At 28.7% G+C, this 25708-nt stretch overlaps 2 protein-coding genes across 3 annotated transcripts in view; one reads left to right on the plus strand and one right to left on the minus strand.

Annotated features, from left to right (window-relative positions):
- Positions 1-600: 600 nt before the first annotated feature.
- LOC136989684 (uncharacterized) lies at positions 601-25652 on the plus strand. Its single transcript, XM_067287908.1, has 9 exons — positions 601-773; positions 1025-1171; positions 1799-1948; positions 2014-2109; positions 4043-4168; positions 5089-5265; positions 5563-5586; positions 8365-8440; positions 25212-25652. The coding sequence occupies exons 1-9, from the start codon at positions 692-694 to the stop codon at positions 25240-25242; spliced, it is 909 nt and encodes a 302-aa protein (XP_067144009.1). The 5' UTR covers positions 601-691; the 3' UTR covers positions 25243-25652.
- The window catches only part of cora (coracle), a 97080-nt gene continuing 91116 nt past the window's right edge, over positions 19745-25708 (minus strand). For both annotated transcript variants that reach the window (XM_067287907.1, XM_067287906.1), the window contains exons 15-16: positions 23297-23486; positions 19745-21400 (exon numbers count right to left, since the gene is read on the minus strand). In XM_067287907.1, the coding sequence (XP_067144008.1) occupies positions 23304-23486 (183 nt within the window). In that variant the 3' untranslated portion in view covers positions 19745-21400; positions 23297-23303. The remainder of the gene's footprint in view (positions 21401-23296; positions 23487-25708) is intronic.

The following is a 25708-nucleotide window of genomic DNA, read 5'->3' on the forward strand; positions in this document are numbered from 1 at the left end:
TTTTATTTTACTTAAAACATATCGAATAAATAAAACTGCAGAATTTTTATCACTAATTTTAATAATTAAAATAGTCAATGAATTCATTCAATTGACTAACAAACGATGCATCGCACAGCACTACAGGTTTTAAACTTCTAGGTTTGACGTGTTCAAACATTCGCTTGTGATTGGCCACTGTTAAATCTGTTTTATGTGTCCGGAAATGATCTTTTAGTTTGAACTGTTTAAGGCAATACCTCCGAGTTCGAATTAACGAGTCTACTATAATAACATTATGTCGGCATATATTCTAATAATAGAATTCAACTAAACACAAATAAATCACAAAATTATGTAATTCATTAGATGACATCGATCTGGACAGAATCTCTGAAGAAAAAGAATACTTCAAAGAAAATTCTTTACGTTTCTCATAATTATTTTATAATATAAATTCAGTTTATAATAAGTCAACTAACATGATAAATTATATACTGTAGGTTTGTATTCATAGAAATAAATAGTTTTCCGTTAAAAACTAGATAAAAATATGTATGACTAATCACAGGATACGTTAGGTAATTTTCCGGAAGGTTTAGCGATGTTTGCGTTGAAACCAATGCAGAAGTAATGAGAATATAAAACCTTTCAATCTAATCGTATTACTTTCATAATTATTAATATCTCATTTCAATGCCATAAATTTGAAATGAACGTCAAAATTATACGTCAACTGATATACACAAGTCTTATATTAGTGTTCATCTGTCATAAAGTTCGTAATTTTTCAGGTGAGAGAAATTAAAATCTTTTTTTAAAACAATTGGTTTTTGGAGTTTATATTTTAGATAAAATGTGTTTAGTATATAAATAATTAATAGAAAATTATAAGAAAATAATTTTTTGAACCAAAAGTTTTAAAAGATTTAAAAATAGTTTAATACAATCGTTACAACGTGTTAAATATATGCATAATCTTATAAATAGGCTAATTACGAAATATCAAATATGAAGGTTTTAATATAAGTGTAATTGATTGCAGGATGTCCACAGATTAAAATTAAGAAAGGATTTTATGATCAGAACGATGGTAAATATAAATGCAATTCTCTTAATAGTTATCTGTTTGGAAATGAAACATTAACATGCCGTGAGGATAAAAGTTGGGAAGGAGAAATACCTTTTTGTGGTAAGTTCTTAGCTTAAGGAAATACACAAGAAGATTAAAGCATTAAATAGAAAATAAAATAAATACCCTAAAATCTTGGCTATTGGCCGCGACCTATACGTTCGTATAGATTAAAGGCCTATTTGTAAAATCCATCGCGTGTAGCCTATGAACAAGGGCGACCAATACATGAAAAACGTAATTGCTGGTAAAATCTTACTACAGTATAAAATAAAAATGCGATAAAATATATCGATAATAACGCAGTAATATACCGGTAATAACTTTAAAGCCTTGGTGAAAATTGGTAAAAATGCCCAACAAAATGGCGTACCATTAAGTCTAGTACACAGCATGGTCAGATTTACATAAATAATTTTTTACTTCAAAAGAGTAAATAATTCTAATATAATATTGAACATTTCCGTGAATAACGCATATGTTTACGGTCAAAAATTACTGGGCTATTATGTATTATATCGTTTAGTCTAATAAAATAATATACATGATTTGATATATTCTCAACAGAAACTAATTTCCTCTTGTTACAGCTACGTGTTGATTAAACCGTTTCTAATTGATATTGTTTTGATATTTTGTATTTCAAGACTTGTATTACAGCAAATAATTTCTAGTTAATTATTTCAGTAAGTCCAATTCCTGTACAGATATTGAAGAATGGAATTGCTGTAACAGCTGAGATGTATAAAAGATATTGCATAAGTTTGGATAATCATGAATTGTGGGAGATAAAAGTATTTAATAAAACTTTTTCTGTTATTAAATTAGTGACTAAAGGTAAATTTTAAAAATAGTTTAATATTTGTATTTCATTTATTGTTAATTTTAAATATGATTTGCAGACTACCGACAGAATAAACGAGAATGTATTAGTCCTATTGAAATTTTAACTAAAAACAACGAGACATGTAGCGAGAGTGTACATGACTGTAAAAACAGTAAGTAACAAACAAGTTAAATTTTCATGTTCTGAATTTTATTGTTAGTGTGCAGATCATATTAATTTACTAGGTTCGTTAAAGAATGGGTCCTTAATACTATCCAGAATTTTATTTATAAAAAGAAATTGCTTCTTTAATTACAGTTCGCGAGAAAACCGATTTTTATAGCCTTGTATAGTATTGCATTGTACCTTGTTTTTATTTTGTCACATTTTATTATGCGAAAAATTGTTCACACTGTAATACGGTTGCTGTCTATTGGTTCTTGTATGAAAACGTCTCTTTAATCCAAAACTTTGTTCGGTAGACTATCTCACGGCATTACGGTTAGAAACATCTTTATTTTTTAAAAATTTGGATTACATATGCATTTCGGGTTGGTTTACATTCCCGTCTCCTCTTCAGTGCTATATAGAAAAAAACAAAAATATAAATAGGACGCAACATTATTTAGATATCGCGGAAAGAGAATCTTTATATGACACAACCATTTTACATACCATAAATAGGCATAAAAAATCTTTCACAATAATTATATCATTCGTAAAGGTATATTACATTCTAGTTTTGTACATAAAAAAAAATTCATACAAGAATAAAAAATGGTTTTCATTAATATGAAATTCTTAGTGCATTATCCAACAGAAAATAACGAACAGAATATTTCGTAACTTCTTGCTGAATGCTGTTCTTATTTTTCACAAAGTCTATATTTACAGGCGCTCACCGATGGCAAAGTGGGTAAAACCACTGAATACTAGCAACTGGTTGTGGGTTCGCGCCTCGCCAACGGGCTGGCCAAGTGGAATTTTCCGGATTTTCTTCAGTTAGTAGCACCTAAATAGAGGCTAATTTCCCTCAAGAGGCCTCCCGGGAGGCATTCTCCCTCGACAGATCGCCCATAGCTACCTTGTCGTAACTAAATAAACCAAACTTTAATTACCGTAAACTATCAACAATCAGACGTTAGTAATGCAATGTAGTGGACACTCGCTATTGAGATTCATTCAGGATGCGACGAGTAAAGTTACGCTAAACTCTCGACAATAAAATTTTATTCTACGATAAATATTCATTTTTTGAGGTTGCTTCACGAATCTTGACTGGGTTGTACTGCGCGTTCTGTGATGGTTTTAAATCTTGTTGAATTTATATAACGTATCATTCACATAGTAACATAAATGCGTCTTGCTATTGCATAGAATTCTAGGACCTTGATCCGAAGGGACCATGCCCGAAAAACTCCAGGGATTTTTCGACTTGTCCGAATTCAGTCCATCAGAGCGGTAGGCTGCAGCCTTGAAGCGCGATTTACACTAGGCGCGAAACGTCTAACGCATCGTAAGTTAGATTATAACCGAGTCAATCGGCCATAACTGAATTATCATTTTCTAAACATTTGGGAGACACATAAATATGAAAGTTGACACACGGATCTCTTTCAGCAGTTTTCAAACGTTTTTATACTATATAAAAATAATTATACTGTTTTATTATTTTTTTACAAATTTTACTACTGTGATCCATGCATCAATTCCCACATGTCTCCTTCAATCCTTTTCATCTAATATAGACCCTTCCAGCTCAGGCTGACTCATGTCTACTCTTTCGCTGCGCGGACTATAATACACAAACGCGATATAAATTGCATGTAAACTGATTGAGATATTACTGATGTTGGCATTAGGTTATTAATATTAATTATCAGCACAAATAAAAAAGCCTGTATATGTTGTTCTCTATAAAAATACAACGATTAAAAACCCCTACAAATACTGAGCAGTTATTAATGTCTTGTGGCAAACTTACTCAATATCCATTAATTAAGAATTGTTTTTATCCTTTGAGATGAAAATTAGAAATATTTCCGTTATGGATATTTTCTCTTAAATAAATCTCCATTATATAAACTTTATTTTAACCATTTCAGATCTTACAGAGTCTATATATATATTTAACAATAGTATGAAAGGCGATATTAAATTTATTCAGCGACATCCACAGTACGTTTTTTCTTCTGTTCAAGTATGTGGAATCTACATTTATTCGAAATCAAGTAAGTTTTTTTATTTCTATATTGAGAATTTGCTTTTAATAAAGTGATTTGTATGTAAGAAGTAATATATATATATATATACGAGGATTAAAGTTCAAGAAATTGCAAATAATATAAGAATATAGTGTTATAAAAAACTCACGTAAGCTAAGACACAATCCAAATTGTTATATACGAAATGGAACGGTTGGTATACAAATTTCATTAAAAAAAATTCCAGCAACGAGTTGCGTAACTTTCCTGGCCGTTATGAGATTTTATTGTAAAAATAACTTCTATATTATTAATTTTTATAAAATGGCAAAAAGCTTAATTTTGAGGGTGGAGATAAGTTAGCGATATAGTTCTCGCAAAGGAAAACATGCACAAGCGTGAAGCTTGAGCGGATTTCTGGTTCTCGAACATATCTGACAAAGTTTGATATTTATCGCGTCTCGCCTCTTCTCGCTCGCTGGCGTCTGCATAGTTGCACCCTATGCGCGTTTGAGGCGCTCGATAGCTCGGATCCTGAATAGAATATCTAAATAAATAAATAAAAAGTGGTTTAGAAGTTTTTATTTTAAGAATTATATCGAAGGTTAAAATACATTTACATTTTGTTAGAAATCGTCGCTGTATACAGCATTAAACTATCCTGAAAAACGAAGAAACAAAGAAATATTTAAAATTTTATATTTTCGAGTAATCGTTATCGTGTTTTATGGAATATAAGACAACTCCTATCCAGAAGAAAGGCTCAAAACTGTTCTGAGTCTTATTGTGTGAAGTTGCGATCTTCCGCAGGCTAACAATTTCCCCAACGAGCTTCAATAGGCTACAGTTAAATACATTAAATATTTTTTCCTGAATATTTGTGCTAAAGCAGGGTGATCTTTTCAATAAAACTCTTTATTCAAAAAAGGTATTATTTTTCTTGACAGATGAAGAATGTAACGTTTCACTAATAAACGTACCAAACGGTTATTTTTCTCCGAAAAATGCTAAAATTTTAACATACGGAAAACACATAACTTTTTACTGTGACGAGGGTTTCCATCTTCAAGGAATAAAGTATTTTTATTGTGGAGTGGTAAAGAGAAATATACCTCGTTGTATACGTAAGTAACAGGGCCATTTTTATTTTCTAATAGCAAAGATTAAAGGAAATAAATTTTAAGTATTCGCCTAAAATAATATCTAACAGACAACGGAAATAAAATAAAAATTTATTCTTATGAAGCTGATTTATAATTGAGGTACAGTACATTTAATACATAACTAGATTACAAGAGGGCTATTTTTCGTTTTTAAGATATTGAATATTTCCTTTCTTCTGCAGTTCGTTTAAATATTTGAAATTATTATTTCTGGACTTATAAATAAGTTAATAAATAATTGGCTTCCCTTTTTTACAGAGAAGAAATTTCCAGTTCATTTAGGTATGTTACGTAAAAGAACACGAGTCAGATTTTCAGTAATATTTTTTATTTGTATATTTATTTTTGCAAATTTGAAGATAAATCCGTATAAAATTAGTCTCAATTATTCGTCTTCGCATTTCAGGGATGACACGACGAGATGCTTTCTTCCATTTTAGGCTATCGAAACAATCTAAAGTGAGAAGGTTCCATTTAGCATTATTCTTCTTTAAAAATTAGATCCGAACTACCTCAATCAGAGCTGCGTTTGTATCTAATCAGCTGTTGACCATATCCATTAAGAGTAAAAAAAAAGTCGAAGGAACCGACGGACTACATGTGACCCTTTGCAAGATAATCGGCCTACATAGAATTTTGAAGACACTCAAAAATCAAACTTTGGAGGCGGCTATCTCGCCAAGGTTCACTATAGATAAGGTTCCTATGAGTTTTTGTCGCCTGGGAATCTAAAATTTGGAATACAAACTCTTCACTCAGAACTACAATTTTACTAAAAGATAACTTTTAAAACGGATAAAGAGAACAATATATTATATTCATCTTTAAATTTCTGGAATTCATTTCAGTTTTCTTATGAACTGTTCTTGAAATAAGGGAATGTGGGGTACGTGATTTTTAGATTTTGCATTAATGCACTCACAATTATCAGTACAGTATTTTAAAATTCTAACTACACAAAGGCCCACCAGTGGCCAAGCAGTTCCGTTCCTGAACGCTGGGAGTTCTCCACGTCTGTAACGCCTGAATTGGGGTCAGTTACCCTTAGAAATGTCGTGGCTATAATTTGGCTATGGGAAGGCGGCAGATACATCTCTGGTGAGAGGACGTCTTGGTAACATTGGAGCACGAGGTGTGCTTACCTTACATGTAGAGCTTGTGAGACCTTTGTAGTTTAAGTTGTTATGTTGTTAAAGGCTTAGATTAATTGTGGATAACATGCGAAAATAACGCAACAAGAAAGACCTCCCAGAAGGCATCCCCTCTAGGCAGATCGCCCAAGTGTTGCGTTGTATTAAATTAACTAACTATACAAAACAGTACTACACACGTTTAGTTTTGATGGGTGTTTTATTTATCTAATTAGAATATAAGACCGACACAAAAAACAGTCTTTTTCTTATTTGTACTATATATGTTAGTACACGGAAAATTAATCTCCACTCCTTTCTGACGTGCGGAGGCTAGAAAAGAGAAGCTCAGTAGGGTTTTTTTTTCCAAAAAAGCACTACTGAGGAGGCCGTTAGCGGCGAAATGCATTTGGGATAATATAATATGAATAATAAAAAAATTTTTCTCTCTCAAGATTTACCTGTTTGCCTTACAATTTTTAATTTTATTCGGGTTTGTTTTTAAGTAAACAGATTAGACTACTGTGAAATTTCTAGCCTCCGTACGTCAGAAAAGAGTGAAGATTAATTTTCCGTGTACTAACATATATAGTACAAATAAGAAAAAGACTGATTTTATCTGACTCCATCGGTTTTAAGATAAGAGTTTTTTCGAAGTAATTTTTATCTTTTACATTATTTTATTAATATACAAAAAAAACCCAGTTTTTATCATAACACTTGCTCACAAGCGTACTCTTGTCCCAGTATTGGGGCAAGAGTATGCTTATGATTCTGCAAATATATCTTACATTTTTATATTAACAACGATCACAAACAATTCTCTTGATCCTCAGAATTCGTTTGTGATCGTATAATGTTTCACGCGCACCATTCTTTACGCTTTATTCATTCTTCTGGAGGAGTTCTACATATTTTTCATTGCAGATGTAACTTTGTTAACATTGTAAAAAGCAAAAACTGAGATTACTTTTGGTAATTTGCTGGGAACTGTGCTGATTCTAGTTTCATTTATGTTAAATATTTTTGTGGAACCAAATTTTATGTTATCGTATAATTCTAGCAGCATATTGTAAAATTTTACTACTTGCAGGCGATTGAAACCTATTGCTCGAGCACCACTTGTAGCTTTAGGTTGGAGAAGGGATAAAGATGGTCCATGAAATTTCTCTGCATTTTAAAGGAAACAATAGGCACAATCTCTTCCAGCTAACTGAAGCTCTTGATTGAATGGATATATCAATTTATTCTTTTCTGCCAGCTGGCAAGCTAGTGACCGAATGTCTTTCATTGTAAGGCCATAAGTTAACGGCATCGTTTTTGCAGCGGTAAACGAATGGCAACCGAAATAACAACCGAATAAAACGACTGAACATCCGAAAATAACCGAAAAAAACGACATACCTTACGCTTAAACAATTGTTCTATTTACACACACAATTAAAGCAGAATCCTGAATTCTAAAAACAGGAAAATAAGATCAGGGCACAAAAAAAACACTTACTTCAAAAAACTAACAAGTCTTAATCTCGGCGATAGTAAAATCGCGCTCGGTAGGCAGTAACGTAGCGAACATAACTGGCGCCCCTCTTCCCCCTCCAGAAACACATATAGTTTGTCTTGGAGACCATTTGGGCGCCCCTCTGAGAGTGGCGCCCGGTGCATGATACACCCCCTTGCACCCCCTCGCTACGCTACTGTCGGTAGGCTTGATGTCCACCATCAACTTTATGAAGTGAAACGTGTAATGTTGCCAAATAAAAGACAAAAAAATTCAGTTCGTATTCTTGCCCGACATTCCCTTACGTGTAGATTACAGAATATCCAAAATTACTTTGAGATTTAATTTTAAGATTATTCTTCAAATTTTACGATTTTATTAATAAAAATAACAGTTTAATTTTTTCTAATACATTTTACGTATTTTCAGTTGTTACAATTGTATTTGTTACCGCATTTATAATTATTATATTGATGGCTGGATACTACTACATATTTATAAAAAGGTAAGAGTCAATAGCATAAAATAATTTAACTGTTTTTGTAGTTCGTGAATATACCGGGTTACGTAACAGCCACTGTTATTCTCTGTTTATTATTATTATATTTTTTTAAAAAAAAATTAATAGTATTCCAGTTATAAAAATTAATTTTTCAGCATTGTGAATAATAATTGAAAATAAAGAACTATTTTTCATATGAAATACCTATTGACAGGGACGGACTGGGCATAGGGCAGTTCTGGCGCCAAAATGGGCCTGTTTTGTTAGAAGTTGTATACGTAAAAATGCCGTTTGTTGAAATTTACAGGTATTATTTATTAGTTATAGTCAAATATAATTGTCCGTTTGGATATATCGGGCCCCGTCCCTGTTCGAACGAACCTGACCTGCCGTCCGAGTCAGGTTCGTTCGAACAGAAGTCCCTGACGCATGCGAAATGTTATTTTGCTATGTGAAGGATAACGTGCACCCCAATTCTAAACTGGTTAGGGACTTGTGTAGGAGCGACTTAAATTAAGAAATGACATCGGATTCGATCCCGGGTCCCCCAGAGCGGTAGGCTGCCACCTTTACCGCTCGGCCATCAGGTTGCAACGTACTATACAGTACGTCTCGTAAGATGGCGAATTAACTTTCGGTGAGAGTGTGAAGTCTTTCGCTGTTAAAATAAGGTAAATTTATAAAAATATTTGCTAGTACTTTGTTTCATCATAATTTCACAATTTCTACGAAATCCCGGACAATGTATTAAAAACAGGATTGTCTGGATGAAAACCGGCCTGGTGGCAACACTACCCGTCCCTCACCACCCGACCGCCCCATTGTGGGCCTGGCCGAACTCATAACTCTTTCCTTTTTTCACAAGCCCGTTAAGAGGGGAAAAAAGAGTCAAATCTAATTGATTATACAAATACATTTCGTTTCATTTTACCGCCCTTTCGCCCATTTTTTCTTCTTTTTGGAATACAGTGGGTGATCGGTTAACGAACATAATCCGTTCCAAGACTTTGTTCGCTATCCGAATTGTTTGTTAACCGATTATCAATTTACCATAGGTTTGTATGGGAATTTGATTAATTCGTTCTGAAGACCCCAAAAAATAAAAAATATACTTTCTTACTAGATTTATTTATATGCAATAATAAAAATACATATATACACAGTCTTGCATTTTTATTAGTTATGTTTTTATCCGTTTGTGGGGGTTAAAGAATCTATCCAATGTCGATTGCTTTTCTCTCTTCTTCAGGATTTTCAGAAGTAATTAATAGCATTGTAATTGTAGAGATCCCCAAGCCTATTAACCTCAACCTGGTTTGTATGCCATTCTAAGACCGTTGATCTGACCTCCCCCACTTCTTCAAAAGATCTTTAATTAATAGCAGATATCGGAATTAATCCTCTTTTTCATAATAAAACATATCTTGCCGAGTTTCTTGTTCTTCATTCAAGAATTCTTGGCGTTCTTCTGTCGTCAGATCAGTTTCAGGTTCCATTATGAGCTCTCCAATGTTCTTTATTTCTCAGATGTGATTTTGGTTACTTGTTTAGCTGCTTGATTATACAGTACCTTTCTCAGATAAGATTGAACTGTGCCCTACTGTAGATTTGTTCAAGCCATACTGCCCAGCAACATCAGACATCTGCCCACTCTCTACCTTTGCTATTATACTCTCACCTTTCAAAAATAAAAACCCACGCAAAACTTAACGAGTGCCCGCCCGACAGTTTCGCGAAACTATAAAACGAATTGTTTGTCAGAAAAATAAAAGGCTAGAATTATAAGGGAGTATTTCAAAGTTCTAGGAATACCATCTGATCAGTATATATCGGGTTGAGCGTCGATGTCGACGTCTCCCATGCTCCGAAAAGTTTCGAATTGTTACGTGAAGACAAGGGAAAATCAATCAGAATTTGCTATTTTCGTCGCTTCTTTTTATGTTCGTTAATTGATCACCCATTGTATTAACATCTGACATTAGTAAAGTTAGCCTTATGTTGCCAGACTCAAAATCATGTTCCAGTCCACCACTGCATATTGGCACTTCTTGAAAGTACATTTAGTTTAGGCTGTTTTTCATGAATAAAAGCATTCGATGTAGGCTAGTATTACATTTTAGTATTCTAACGATGCAACTGACTACTATTAGCTATGAATCCATCAATGCCCAAATGCTGTGCTGATCTTTTTGCTGCTGATTGGATTGAGATGCCTCTTACTGGCAGTTTGTTTATCTGTTTATGATAGCTTTAGTGTTGTGCCGATAATCAGTAAGTTCCAAATTATAGCCTTTTGTCTTGTGAGATCTTTAATGAAACCAGAAACCAAAAAAATGTATTCTTCAATGACAGCTTTATCACAAACTACTTAAAACTTGAGAAGAAAACACTTGCAAACAGTGCATCAATACAGGCTCATTGCAATCTTATGACAGCTTTATCACAAACTACTTAAAACTTGAGAAGAAAACACTTGCAAACAGTGCATCAATACAGGGAAGCAAACTCACACAACCCTTCAAATTTTTGAGAGTACATGGTATGCTCTCTTTAACCTTTTTAATTGAAGGAAATGTGGAATGTAATAATTTCAACCTCTCTACAACTTGGCAATTAGAACTGTAATTCTATCTGAATAGGAGCTGAAATACTTTCAGGCCTGCTTTTTTGGGATAGGGGTAGAAATTTATTGATGCACCAATGAATAACCCATGTTTGATGATGTGTGAAAGCAAACATTGCTTAAATGAAGCCGACAGTTCTTTTTGAGCTATTAACCTGAATCCTTTTCAGGAGTCACCCTGTATATTGTTTAGAATTTTTCCACTCTATTGAACAGATATTGTGCAATTTGAGTACTGTGTAAATCAAGGGTTAGAAATATTTGGAGATTATCATTTTTATATGTTGGAAAAGTTAATTTATCTTGATTTGCATATATTGTATATAGCTGTTTTTGAAAATTATTTGGAAAATCTCTCGACTAAATTTAGCAGATATAATTCTATGGCTAAATTTTCCTCCATTAGATAAACGGTCAAATCTTATCTATCTTATTGAGGACTTGGCTTTCCCTTAAACTAAAGTGACCAGATATGTTAGGTTGAAATGCGGGACGCTTCTGTGTTGTGGGAGTTAAAAATGGGGTGGACCTCCAACATATATATAATAATAAAAACAAATTCATTAATAAATAATTTAGTAGAAAAATATATAAATACATAAATGCATAAATAAACTTAAAAATAACTCTTCATAGAAAAAAAAAACAATTTTTTTTTTTCCACAACTTGATGGCGCTGTTTTGACATGGTATACCTAGAATGGCCACTAGGGGCGCCCCTAGATATTATTTAAATTAATAATAAATTCAGTATATTATTATTGCAATAGGAATTTATTATTGAATTATTGATATGAATTTATTGTTTATACCACGGAATGATACCGTTGCTGCTAGAACGCTCACTAGAAAACAACTTTGTGCTCTTGACAACTTGTGAACATGTTGAAAATGTTACACGATCAAATGCGGGACACTTTCCGGGACGGTGTTCAATGTGGGACTAACAACCCAAATCCGAGATGTCTGGTCACCTTACCTTAAACAAAACTAAAGGCAGCATGTATCCATTATAAGTTACGGTTCATGAGAAGTTAGTTGGAGGGTCTTGCAAATAATCCATCACAAGAGATCAGGGTTTGAATCATCAACTCTGGATATTCTGGTTTGATTCTGTTTCTGAGATTAGTCATCAGGAAGGATCTAATTATTACATGAAACAAATTTGAAGAAAAATGTATAACTTAATTATTCTTTTAGTAGTATAAGACTGCTCTTTCGTTCCTGTGGACATTATGGATTTAGCCAGGTCACAATAGGGTGTCTAGATGGTGGGAAATGGGGCTTGACTTATCCAGGATGGACATCTCAAAAAATTTCCATGGCTTTTTAACCCATCTGGATTCATTCCCAGATTTTCTCCCAGTGGGTGAACGGGTAACATCACTAAATACTAATAGCTGGTTGTAGGTTCTTATCTTGCCAATGGCTGGCCATATGAAGTTTTCTGTGTTTCCTTCACCATATAACATTTAAATAGGAGCCAGTTTCCTATAGAAATTCATACCAGGAGGCACCTCCCTCTTGGCAAATCATTCATGTGTTGTATTTCTGTATACCATCAATCCAATCTGTTTCCTGCTCCCCAGAGCTGTATTTTGACGTCTTAACCCCAGGATCTCCATAGGACAAAAAAGGCTTTGAAGCACATTTATTTGATTCTGTACTTTGTTCTCACTGACATGTTTTGTTAACTTTTTGTGATAAGCCCTAAAATTTAAGTAACTGGTTAGGTTATAACAAAAAGTTAATGTAACTAAAGGACAAAAGTCATAAACAACAGATATGTTTTATCATCAAGATTTGTAAGACTGAGCATGAGAATCTAACACTATTTTTTTACAAGTTGAGATATGTACTGTAAAAATGGAGCATACTAGTTTTTCATATTTCATTGTTACAATTTTTTTTGTCTCCATCAATACTTAATTGAAACTCTAGTAATCTTTCATTATATTTAGAAATAGCATAATTAGTACACAACAGTTCGGCACTGTTAACTCAATTATACATAGAACTGTTGCTCTCAGCCTTTCATTTGAACAGCAAACTATTTATTCTAATTGAAAAATCAATTAGAATAAATAGACCATGTTGCAAATAATTCTTATAAAAACCTATTTAAAGAGTCATTAGTTAAATTTTTACAAATCTCTTCTGGAAGAGAATTTTGAAAGTCAAGAAATTTGAATGGGAGATATTTTCTATTTTTGTTTCTACATATCTTTGTGAACAAGCCTTTTTGAAAATAGAATATATAAAATCAGAATATCGAACGTCAATGTCTGATGAATATCTAAAGGTGATTTTATATTGAGTGCATAAAACTTATCACTAATTTTCATGACATTCTTTTTTTGAAAAATCAGTTGTGACTTTCACATTGATTTATATCTATTGTTATTCAGAAATTTAAAAAATCTTAATTTTAATCTTTGACTATATCTTTCATATCTGGTTCTCAGACTTGTCTTTTACAGCTCAAAGTCCTTCTCAGAGGCTGGAAACACATCTTTAAGTCTTTACCATCTGACCATTATCCTGTGGATGTTAAGAGGGCCTTTTCCACATACCCATCGTTGGTTTGGTCATGTTCACAATGGGGAAGACCAGATAGTGAGATATGGGTTTAACTTATCTGGCATAGACATACCCGTAAAAAATTCTGGGGTTACCTGCCTAGATTTGATCTTAGCCTGGGTAGGCTTTCCATCTAATCACCATATATTTAGCTACAGTGAATCAAGTTTATATTTTTAAAATGTGGCAAACATTTCTTAGATAGTTACAGCTTTAAACCCTCAAAAGAAAGGAAGACGGTTTTGCCACACAATAATCCAACGTTTGCATATATACATAAATCTGGCATCTTAATATTACTAAATGGTGACTGATTCACAAACTAATGGCAGCAGATTCAAAAAAGTTTCAGCTATATTAAATATTTAAATAACTTAAGATGCGAAGAAAACATAGAATATTTTGAATAAAAAAAAAAACACATTTCATTTACATTTTTTTTAATTAAATTGATTTTAAATATACAATTATTCAGGAAATATTATTAACTTAATTTTTGATAAACATAAAATGCATAACAATCATTACAATTATAAATATAATACTAAATAAACCTTATACATTAGATAGATAAAACAAAATTTCATATGAAAATTTAATTGTCATTTTGATAGAAATTGATAATCACACTTTTAATAAAACTGAATAATTACTTATTACATAAGTTGTACAGTACATAGTATTGTTCCCATTATAGTAATACATTTCCAATATTGCCATAGTATTAATTATTATTATGGCAGTATTTTATTATGTTTTCTTATATATATATATATATATTTTTTTTTCATATATATATGCATTTTATATATTTTTTTTGCCTAAAAATATTTGTATTTTTCTAGATGCAACAATCTATTATATTGTGTATATTTAGTTAGCAAAGAAGCAATTGTACAATTCACAAAATACATCAAATCTGAACACTTAAATGCATTTTATTTAGTTAAAGGTGCATTGAAAAGAGAAAAATTAAGATTATTTATCTTTATATAAACACTAAAAATTAAAAGAAAAAGCATTAAGAACTTTGCTAAATAAAAAAAATTTTCTGAAACTTTATAGCATTTAAAAATTTTTAAGCTTTTAAATTTCAGAAGAAAATTCATATTATATTTCACAATAAATTTCAAAACATGTAAGGTTATTTTTGATTACAGTAAATTAAAATAACTATTTCATATAATTCACTACTTTAATATTATACAGTCAACTCTTAAAAGTTCAGATACTATACGAAAACATTTTCATGCACACAAATATCTCTCATCTCTTTTAATCTCTTCAATAAATTGAACGTTAACTATCAGAAAACCATTCTAAAGCTAAAATTACACTGACTTTTATTAGTTGACTGTATTAATGTTTATAAAGTAAAACAGTAATAAACAATAGAAAACTATGGTCAATCAGATGATACCGGTTACCAATTACAATGGAAATTATGTAAAACATTAATATAAGAAATTATTATAAGTATTTTAAATTCTATCGTATAAAATTTCTTTGTTAAAGTTCATATTCTAAACTGTATTTTTTACATATATAAATATAAACTGGTATAAAATAGTAAAAATTAATACTTTGATAGTAATCATTATTTAATATTTTGCCTTAAAAAATCCAAAACTTTGACACAAAAATTTTCATTCCATAAAAGGGAATTTAAAATTTTGCATAAGAGTTAAGTTATTTAAGTTGTTCAACCAATTAAAGATGCAGAAATATAGAACATAAAACTTTTTCTTAAAATTTTTCCATTTAATTTTTATTATTTTTTTTTTTTTGTGCTAACTTCAGCAGTTATTAAGTCATAATACAGATATGTGAGTTGTTGAACAGACTATTGATATGAAAAATAATTGATAAAATTTGAATTTTCTTCTTCTCTTTAATTTATTATAGGAAAATTTCTGCAGATAAGTTTTCAATGGGATCAAAATTTAATGGATTATTTCTTTTTATATATTTCATAAATGATTTTTCTGATTTATGAAGGCAATTTGATGAATCCTTTTGCATTTAAGGTACTATAATTGCAATATTTAAAAACAAAGACAAATATCATAAAAAAAAGCTTAATTTTTTAAATATGTTTTAAATGAATTATATATTCAAATCACAACAGAATTCTTATAAAAATCAAGAGCTTAAATCTGTGTTTACATTTATTAAGCATTATTTTTTATATAAAGACCTAGCAAGAATGCAATAGCTATTTTTGTAATTTTAAAACACGCTTAATTCTGATCGATCGTTAAGAAATTTGTTGAAGCCTGTCAACGAAGGTACTTTTGCTACATTTTTGAAGTATCTTTGCCATTAATTTTTTAAATTTCTTCTTCATTAAAACACATTCATTTCTTAACTGTCTTAAAATTTTTTAAAACAGTTTACTCAATTTCTAATTTATATTTGTCTATTTTTTAAATATTGCATTTCAATGTGGTCAAGGTTGGCTTCTGCTTTTGTAATAATTAAAATTTCAATTGTCTAGAACAGAAATATTTCTTGAATGACTTATTCACTATTATTAATGTGAGATAATATCCAAATTAAAGTTTTGTATTATAAAATACACATTAATTAATGATTATAAATTTTTCCAGTTGAGCTAATTTGTGATCATCATTATAAGACTGAAATGATATTTTAAAATTATAACTGATAATATTATTGATTAATGTTCAATTTCAAAATTTAAGATAAGAAAAATATATAAATTGTATTCTTTTTAGATCTCCATTAATTAATATCTCAATATTTATTTTATTCCAGTTCTATCACTCTCCGTTATCTCAAAAACTGCTTTATCAGGGAACCTACAAACTAAATCGGTCTGATATTTTACCAAAGTATTTTGATGATGAGCATTAGAGGTTAGATTTTTGAGCTTAACATTTTCCCATTCTTTAGATTTGTTACCTGTGATCACAAGCTTGGAAATGGATAATATGGCATAAGAGGAGAAGTAGGAACAATTAGAAGATAAAAATAGTAAAAGGTTTATAAGCATTCTGGGAACTATGAGGATTGCATGGATTAAGAAAAGAGTAATGTCCAGTGATAAAAATTATAGATCTACTGTAAATCTCTTAAATTTTTTAAGTAAAGAACAGTCTTAAAGATGACACTCAATTGGAGATCAGAGTACTTAGGCTATAAAGATTTTCATACTAGATGTTTGGAATGTTTTTGAATTGGTAAAGTTCAGATTTTGTGTTTGAATGTTCCCTGATAATGATTGTAAGAAGGGAAAATATCTTGGGTAAAATATCAGTCTAGTTGATTTTGTTTGTTTCTCCAGAAAAACTGTTTTTAAAGAAGTTTCTTTATTTTTGTAAAATTGGTAAAAATATTGTTTAAGCATCATTTATGGTTGTATTTTTGTTTATTATTGCATATATAATCCGATTTATATTATGCTCTATTAGAATCTTTCGTATTTTCTATTCCCATGTTTCCTTTTTTTCTTTTACTTTTTAATTACAACTAATGACTTAAAATATATAGAAGAATTTTTTAACGCTCCTTTATTTCTGTTTAATAACTGTTAAAGATAGCATACAGAATTTACATATTTTTTAATTTTATAAAAATAAATTAACAGTTCTATATTTCTTAAATTATTATTTATATTTATAAGAAAGTATTTAAAATATGTTAGAAAAATTTTAAATATTCTTTATGACAATTTAAACTTAAATTACTGACTTTTTTTACAGAATTAATTTATGCATAAAACACAAATTAATTATAAAGCCAAACAAATTTGCATGCTTAATTTATAAATGCCATATCACTCAGAGCAAATTGCAATATTCAATGAACTATCTAAATTCTAGACTAATAGAATTTAAGTTAGATTAGGCAGCCAGTTAAAATTTCTACGGAGAAAAATGACAAAAAGTCCATCAAAATTTCATTACATGAAAATTTTATTATATAGAATCAATTTATGTAAATTAAAACTGAAAAGGAATGTAAATAATTCATTTCTCATTTTAGATTCTTTATTGTGTAATGCACAATACCAATGAACAGATTAACTTATTAGCAACATATTGTTTAAATAATAAATCAACCTAAAATTTGTTAGGAAGATGTTTAAGCATTTCATAGTATAGAAACAGATTTTATACTCTTGGCTACAATTCATTTCATAAAGGAATTCAATATAATTTTTATTTATAGAGATTTAACTGTGTATATTTTATAACTGTTTATGTATGATTTAATGTTCTAGACTTTTTTTTTTTTTTTATTAAATTACAATATAAAACAAATCTGCAAATATTAAAATAATATTTATTTAACATGTTTTATAATATAACAACTTAATAATGTATCAAAATTAATTAAAACATAATAATTGTTACTTTGAATCATTGTATTTTCAATAAAAATTTTCAACTTGTAAAAAATGGATACAATTTCCATAATTTAAAAATATGACAAATTTTTTGCCCCTTTAGTCCAATTTCTTAATGTTAAAAGAGAGCTTTAAAAAGTTGGACAAACATTGGAGGGGCAAAAACCTGCCTGAAATTCATATCCCTATATAAAAGAGTACATCTTGTTTTAACTGAAGTTAATAAGTTTTATTAAATATAATAAAAGATTGATTATTAGTAATTCATCTTATCTGATATTTTAGAATTTAGATTATTATAAATAAGAATGATCTCAAAAAAAACTTTTTAAAATATTATCAATTTTGATAATATTTTAAAAAGTTTTTCAGTACATTTTTTGTGTATAATACTTTTAATACTATATTTATTTATTATTTTTGAATTTAAGTCTACTAAACACACAACTAAAGTATTTGTATGACTATCACAGACATTTGTCTCTCCAGTAGATTAATTTCTTTGATTAATAAACAATGGACATTTTTGACTGCCTTCATCTGCAGATTTATTGAATATCAACTGAATGGAATTCTTTCCGATAGAAATCACATAAAACAATTCATGCTAATATTTGAAAGGAAGGCACTCTAAAGCACCTGCTGCATTCATAGTGAAGGACAATGTATTGTATTGGGACAGAGTCAAGTTATTAGACCCATCAGAGACTACCATTAACAAGTATGCTGAAATAATTGAAATGTATAGACATGAGCTAAGTACCAATTGCATAAACAATAGAGATGCTGATGGACTTACAAATGTATGGAAGATGCTACATCACTAGAGAGTTGGTTTCCCAATGGAGAACTGGATGCACATTTATTTCTTTGTAAGCATCTGTGGTTATGTCAGTTCTACACAATTCTTAAACGTGTTAGTTCGTTTCTGATTATGCATGCACATTATCATTTGTGTTCAAATTGCTAAATTTAACTATACATTCTACTATTAGAATGAGCCACCTTCATGTGAAATTCAACTGGAAAGAATACCGTTTGGATGATGTTCAATAAACATGAACATGGCTGATGAAGGCAGCTAAAGACATTCATTGTTTATTAATCAAAGAAATTAACCTGCCAGAGAAATAAAAGGTTTTGATAGTTATATTTTTGAATTTATTAGGAAATAAATTCCACTTTTTGGTTTCTACTTTTATTTACTGATATTTCATATAATCATAAAAATTTATATCAGATTTAAGCAACTGTAATTTTTTTGTTAGCCATCTCGGTACGATATTACATATATTAATGTTTTCAGTATTTCCAGAAATAAATTTTCAGTTTATGGCATTAAGCTTAAGTGGAAATAGAATTTGATTTATAATATCTTAATGACAAACTTTAAGATAGTTATTCCTGGAAAATTTGTCAGAAAAATTGGAATGTTATGTTAGCCATATTAAAAAAAATGATTAAACACTAAAATATATATAATAATATTGGGTAATATTTATGAATTGAGCACTGCGTTTTAGATTCTGAATTTTCAATTTTACTTAAGGAAGATGAACCATTATTATTCATATATACTTGTTAAAAAATTATTATTCAAAAATTTTAATAAATTAAAAATTTTCTTTGAATCTAATCATCTTTCTCTTCTGATTGATAACTTACATATTGAACATACTAATGAAATTTTTAGTAGATACAATGATTAAATATTTTTTCGATGGACATTAATCAAAATAAATCAATTTCTTATTAGTTAGATTTCAGATAGTTCCTGTATCATAAAATTAATTTCAGTCATGTATTTCAGCATAGTTATAAGTTTATAAGTACAATTTTTTTAAAAGATACAATTGCAATATCTAAAGTAATTGTTTTCTAGTTTTTAAAAACTTTCTTTTTTTAATGATATGAAAAATAATGAGCCACTTTAGCAAATGAATTGATAATCAAAATTAAATTGAGCAAACACAAAAATTAATATTTTTGTGCTTTTTCTTTAATGTTATATTATTTTTTTTTAATATTTAATACCTAAATATATTAGGCTAATTTATATTAATGAGTGTATTTATCAATCTGTACACATAATTTATTAATTATGATTAGGAAATAAATGATGAGAGTATATAATAAATGAGAAAAAATATTTTAAATTAATTAAAAATTAAATTACCGTAAATATAAATCTGAAAAAAATGGATTGAATGAAAAATTTAAATAAATTATATATATATGTGTATATATAAAAAAAAAGTTTATACAAAGTACAACAACAAAAACTCACAAATTCTTAAATCACATAGCCAAAGAATTATGATACTGTATTAGCATTAATTAAACTCCACAGACAAACAATTTATGCTAACTACTAATCAAAGATTAAAGTTGTATTCATGATTTAAAGTTTTTTTTTCTAACAGTCATCAAATTTAACACCAATTTAACAATTATATATGGAAATTTCATGGGGATTTCTTATTTAACCATCTTCATTTAACAGTTTACATTTATAATTGACAATTATTATTATATTAAAAAATTAAACTAAACTATCTTAGAATAATCCACTTCAAACAATAGTAACAAAAATAATTAATATTTAGTTTTTTTATTTTAATAAAAAATTCAAAAAGAATTTTTGTTAAATTGAAAATTTTTTTGAGGTTTAATTCTTAGGAATAAAAAAGAACTTAAAATGACTGATAAAATTTTAACAAATTTAATGTGAAAAATGATATTAACAAAATAATTTAAAATAAGAATAAATAATTTTAACAATTACTCAAATCACTATCAGACTATTTACTGAATGACAAAATAGGTTTGAAACAATTTCACAGAAGCTAATTGCTGATTTTTATTGTTATACAGTAATTCTTTTATAAAAATCAACTTGAAGAATGCATAAAAGATTTTTTTTTTATTATTTGTTTATAAAAATTTGAAAAGATGTATGTGTTAATAAACTTTTCTAAGTTATATTAAGCACCATACAAGTCAATTTACTTCAATGCTGAGTAAAAAGAATGGGGAAATAGTTTTGATGTATATATATATATATAATTTTTTTTGGTGCTATTTTTCTGATTTCACCATTGTTAAAAGAAGAAAACAATCTTTAAGGAAGCTCTGCTGAAAATATCTTAGGAATATTAGTTTGATTACATTATAAAATTACAACAAGCATCATTTTTTTAAATTTAATCCTTTGGATTCATAAATGCTTTATTCAGTGGAAATACCTTAAATTCAGCAGTCTTTTATGTGATGGTGATTTAGCTTCTCTACATTTATTCACTTTTCACATGAAAATAAAAATAATATTCTTGCTTGAAATTGTTTATTTTGTATTCAAATTGAAGCAGCATCACAGCATTTAAGATGGCTGAAAAAAATTACATCTTTACATATAAATATTTTTTATTTGCATAAATTTGATATTATATTAAATAAATATTAAAAATGGTAATTGACAATAAAATTTTAATCTAGTACATGTGATAGCTAATTAATTATACTCCACAGATGGCTGTTACATTTAAATTGAACTGAAAAATAAAATCAAGATCCATCAAAAAAAGAACTGACTGAGAATCAAATTCATGTCTTTTGTTAAAATCTTGAATGATTTAATTATTTGAAACTATCAGAATAAACTTTTGGGGTAGCTTATCCCTCTTTTAGTGAATTCTTAAGACTTTATTCTTGAGATACTTTATTTTAATTGTGTGACATGCTCACATTCATTCAAGAAATCAAGTACATATTTTACGAGTAAGCACTTTCAGGAATTGTTATTTTTATTTTTTAGTTTTAGTTGTTCTAAAGATAACTTTAATTCTTTTGCTTCTATGTCCTTACTGTATTGAATTTTTTATTATATCATTGTCTACATTGTACTTAGTATATTAATAGAACTTATTATACTGGTGTTGTTTCAGTTTCTGCAAACAGAGATCTTATTCAGAAAAAGAAAATCTTTATGTATTTATTTATTTTTTCCATCTGGTTTCACCAAATATGGTCTTTCTGAGCAGAGTTAATCTTCAACACTTTCATGACTTTCTGCAAATGCCTTAACACTTCTGAACAATCTGAACACTTCATGCCCTGAATATTGAGTGCTTTCCATAGGCCAGTTTCACTTTTTCATGTGTTTGTGTTGTTCTTATTTTTAACAAGTATCATACAAAATTTGATTGCATAATGTTGTTATAAGTAGTGTTTTGCTCTCAATTTTTGATCATTAACCATCTCATGCTGTCCAGACAGGTTGGGATTTCACCTGTCTATATTAACTAAAACAAACTGATTAGTTCAAAATGAATGAAAATCAAAGAAAAGAATGGAAATCACTGGAGGAGACCTTCAATCAAAATAGACTGAAAATGATTGAACAAACAGCTGTGTTTTATTTAATTGATACACAACATTACTCATTTTGTAAGATAATTAGGAAATATTGAATTAGAACTAATATTAAAGCCAAACAATTGTCAGATTACATCAGGCTACATCAACGCTACTAATTACTAATTAAATGTCAAGTAATTTGGCCTAGAGATCTCTTGATAAATTTAATAATTATCATCATGAACTACACCACATTGAATTGTTAAAATATAAAGATGTTCACGAGCACTTTCGGCATGATTCAATTTCACCTGAAGATGGTAATTGTAAGTGCTTGTGAACATCTTTATATTTTAACAATTCAACATGGTAATGCCACAACACGTGAGTGTAGTTTATGATAATTATAAAGTTGGCGTGAAGTGATAACCAGTTTTATTATTTAATAATTATAATTAAATTTATCAAGAGATGGTTCCTAATGTATGCCTCTAGGCCAAATTACTTGATATTTAATCAGTAATTAGTTGCATTAATATAGCCCAATATAATCTAGTATTTGTTTGGCTTTAATCTAAAATTAAGTTTGTAGATGTTTATATTAGCCTAATTAATATTAAGGGTATTCAAATTAGTAAAAAGTTCAGATTATTGAAAATATAAATTTAATAAAACTTAAAATTGATACTAAATCATCTACAGAATAACATTATTTTTAATGAAAAGCATTATTAATTCTTGTTTGTTTCTGTTTGATGAGTGCTATTTCTACAATTTTCTTCTCAGTCAAAATAAGAGCTTTCTAGACTTCAGAAAGTTTGGATTATCAGGTATTCAGATAACCAAAAATATACTATATAAATCTAGATTTTTAATAGCTACAAACACAAAACGAATATAAACTACATATTTTATCAAACCTTTTTACCTTTTTGTTATTGACTTGATGTTTGTTGCTGTATTTCAATTTTTTCAACTGTCATATCTGGATTCATCATAGTTGCTTCTTGAATTGCTTCAGCTAATGCTCGATCATGATCAATTGGATCACCATCACTTTGAATTGTTATTTTTTGTTCAACTCTGGTTTCAACAATTCCATCATGTTCCATTTTATACTGAAATATTCCATAATAATCATATCAATCATACTGATCTCTAACAAAATAATACTTTTATCAGAGTAAGTATGATTAATGTAGAATATAAACTACTCTATTCTATTTATAATAAGGCAAATAAGAAAACTAAGCATTGTTCTCACCACACACAAATAATCAAATCTCATTCAGAAAGCAAACATTAGTCTTATAAACAAGATATTATGAGAAAACTATTTTGAAGTTTGAAAATTTTTATGTGTGATGATATATTATGTAATAGATTACTAACTAATCAAAAATAGTTTTCCAATCAACAAATCATTAAGAAGTTATAATAGGAAAAAAATAGAACATTCAAAAATAATGTTTAAAGTTTAGTAATTCAACATAATACAGGAAATCCTTGATAATTCAAACTCAGATAGTTTGTAATCTCATTCTTTGTAACTATTATTTTTCTCAGCCAAGGATATAGAAATTTATATGTTATGGAATTTAGTTAGTTCAAATAAGGCTACTTTGAAATTCAAAGAGAAAATTCTGTGCAAATTATAATATGCTTATATTAACTTATATGTTTAGACTGAAGTTTACATCGCCATACTATAAGAGAATAACTGACCATGAACAATTCTAATTTTGTCAACATGGTTTTGCTTTTACAGTAACACATTTTCAGGTGTCACCTTACCATCGACCACCCTTTTTCTCTTACCTCAAAATATCACTGGATTTCAGGAGTGAAGAATTGGGCTACAAACAGCAGATTGATATTTGTACACTACTAGATTTGGGTTACTTTAAAAATCATTTGGGCTACATTTTGAAAATTTTGCTTTACTTTGCTATTCTGCTATTCTACCTATGTGGCAAATTGTAAGGTTCTCACTGGACATGTGCCATTTACCTCCAGTTTATTTATATTATTGTTAATAATTATTAATTAATGAAAGTAATGTTCTGTATACATAGTCATATTCCAGTTGCTTAATAAATTATATCAGTTACATGGCATTTGGCATATTATATAAAAATATGTAAATCTTGGATAATTTGAAGTCACAATTATTTTGTCACTTAAGTTTCAAACTAACAAGGATTTCCTGTAATAACAAGTCATAACCTGATTTAAATAATTAAATCTAAACGATCTGCTGAATTACTGGACTATTTTTAGGCTAATTATTAACTTAGCCTAAAAATAACTTGATAACTTGGCAGATCATTTGGATTTAATTTAGTAATTCAATAAGAATTATTAACAAGTTCTCAGAAAATTATTTAAAATATTTCTATAAGGAGTTATTCTTTTTATAAAGTAATTTTATTTTTTAATACGACCATGTAAATAATGCACAATCACATAATTCTTAATTTCAGGAACTAAGAATAAACATTAAGATTTATATTATTAGGTTGTTGTAAATGAAATAACTGATTTTTACTTCTGACTTTAAATGTTTATTACTTTAATCTAAAACTTTCATATTAAATCAAAATTGTCTTCTCCAACATTAATACACTTTTCCCAATGCAAAAAATGCACTAATGCAAATATGATAGAAATCATGAAAATGAGAAGCCAAAAAGTCATTAAAGGTACTTTTTATTGCCTTCTATTTATAAATCATATATAATTACAAAAACTTTTAGAATTTATTTATAATCTTTTCATTATAATAATTGTTTTGCTTGTGTTTAAATATATTGTAACTAATCAGACAAATATAATATAATCAGATTCAAGATTAACGCTACTAAAGATCATTGAAGACTTATTTATTGCTACGTGAGCAGACAAAAACAAGGGAATTCTGCTGATCGTGGGAGATATGAACACTGAAAAGTTGTGAAATTAAAGTCTAGACATGGGACAGTCATTTATTTGATATTTCATAAAATTTTATACTAAATAGTTGTCTTTTACTCTTTATGTTTAATTTATTATTTTTTGTATCATTTTATTTTTATTTATTTGTATTATAATATTTTAGTTACATTAATGTAAAATTCTTAAAATGATTATGATGCCATGTGCTGTTCAATTCACGCAAATCAGTTTATGTTCTATTTTTGTTTGTATTTTAAATTGAATCTGATTCTGGAATTTTAAATTCCAAAAATATTTATCCTGTATAAATATTTTTTTATTTTTGTTCATCTGTGCTAAGATAATTTGCAAATAAATGCAGTACTGTTCTAATTCTTTATTAAATTATAAATTAAATCTAATGGTA

The sequence above is a fragment of the Centruroides vittatus genome, unplaced genomic scaffold, assembly GCF_030686945.1.
Source record: "Centruroides vittatus isolate TY-2023 unplaced genomic scaffold, ASM3068694v2 scaffold_752, whole genome shotgun sequence".
In the NCBI taxonomy this organism is placed as follows: Eukaryota; Metazoa; Arthropoda; class Arachnida; order Scorpiones; family Buthidae; genus Centruroides; species Centruroides vittatus.

Coding starts and splice junctions, on each gene's coding strand:
- LOC136989684 (XM_067287908.1), top strand. CDS start 692: ATGAACGTCAAAATTATACGTCAACTGATATACACAAGTCTTATATTA. Junction 774..1,024: donor TAAAGTTCGTAATTTTTCAG/GTGAGAGAAATT, acceptor AATTGATTGCAG/GATGTCCACAGATTAAAATT. Junction 4,169..5,088: donor CTACATTTATTCGAAATCAA/GTAAGTTTTTTT, acceptor TTTTCTTGACAG/ATGAAGAATGTAACGTTTCA.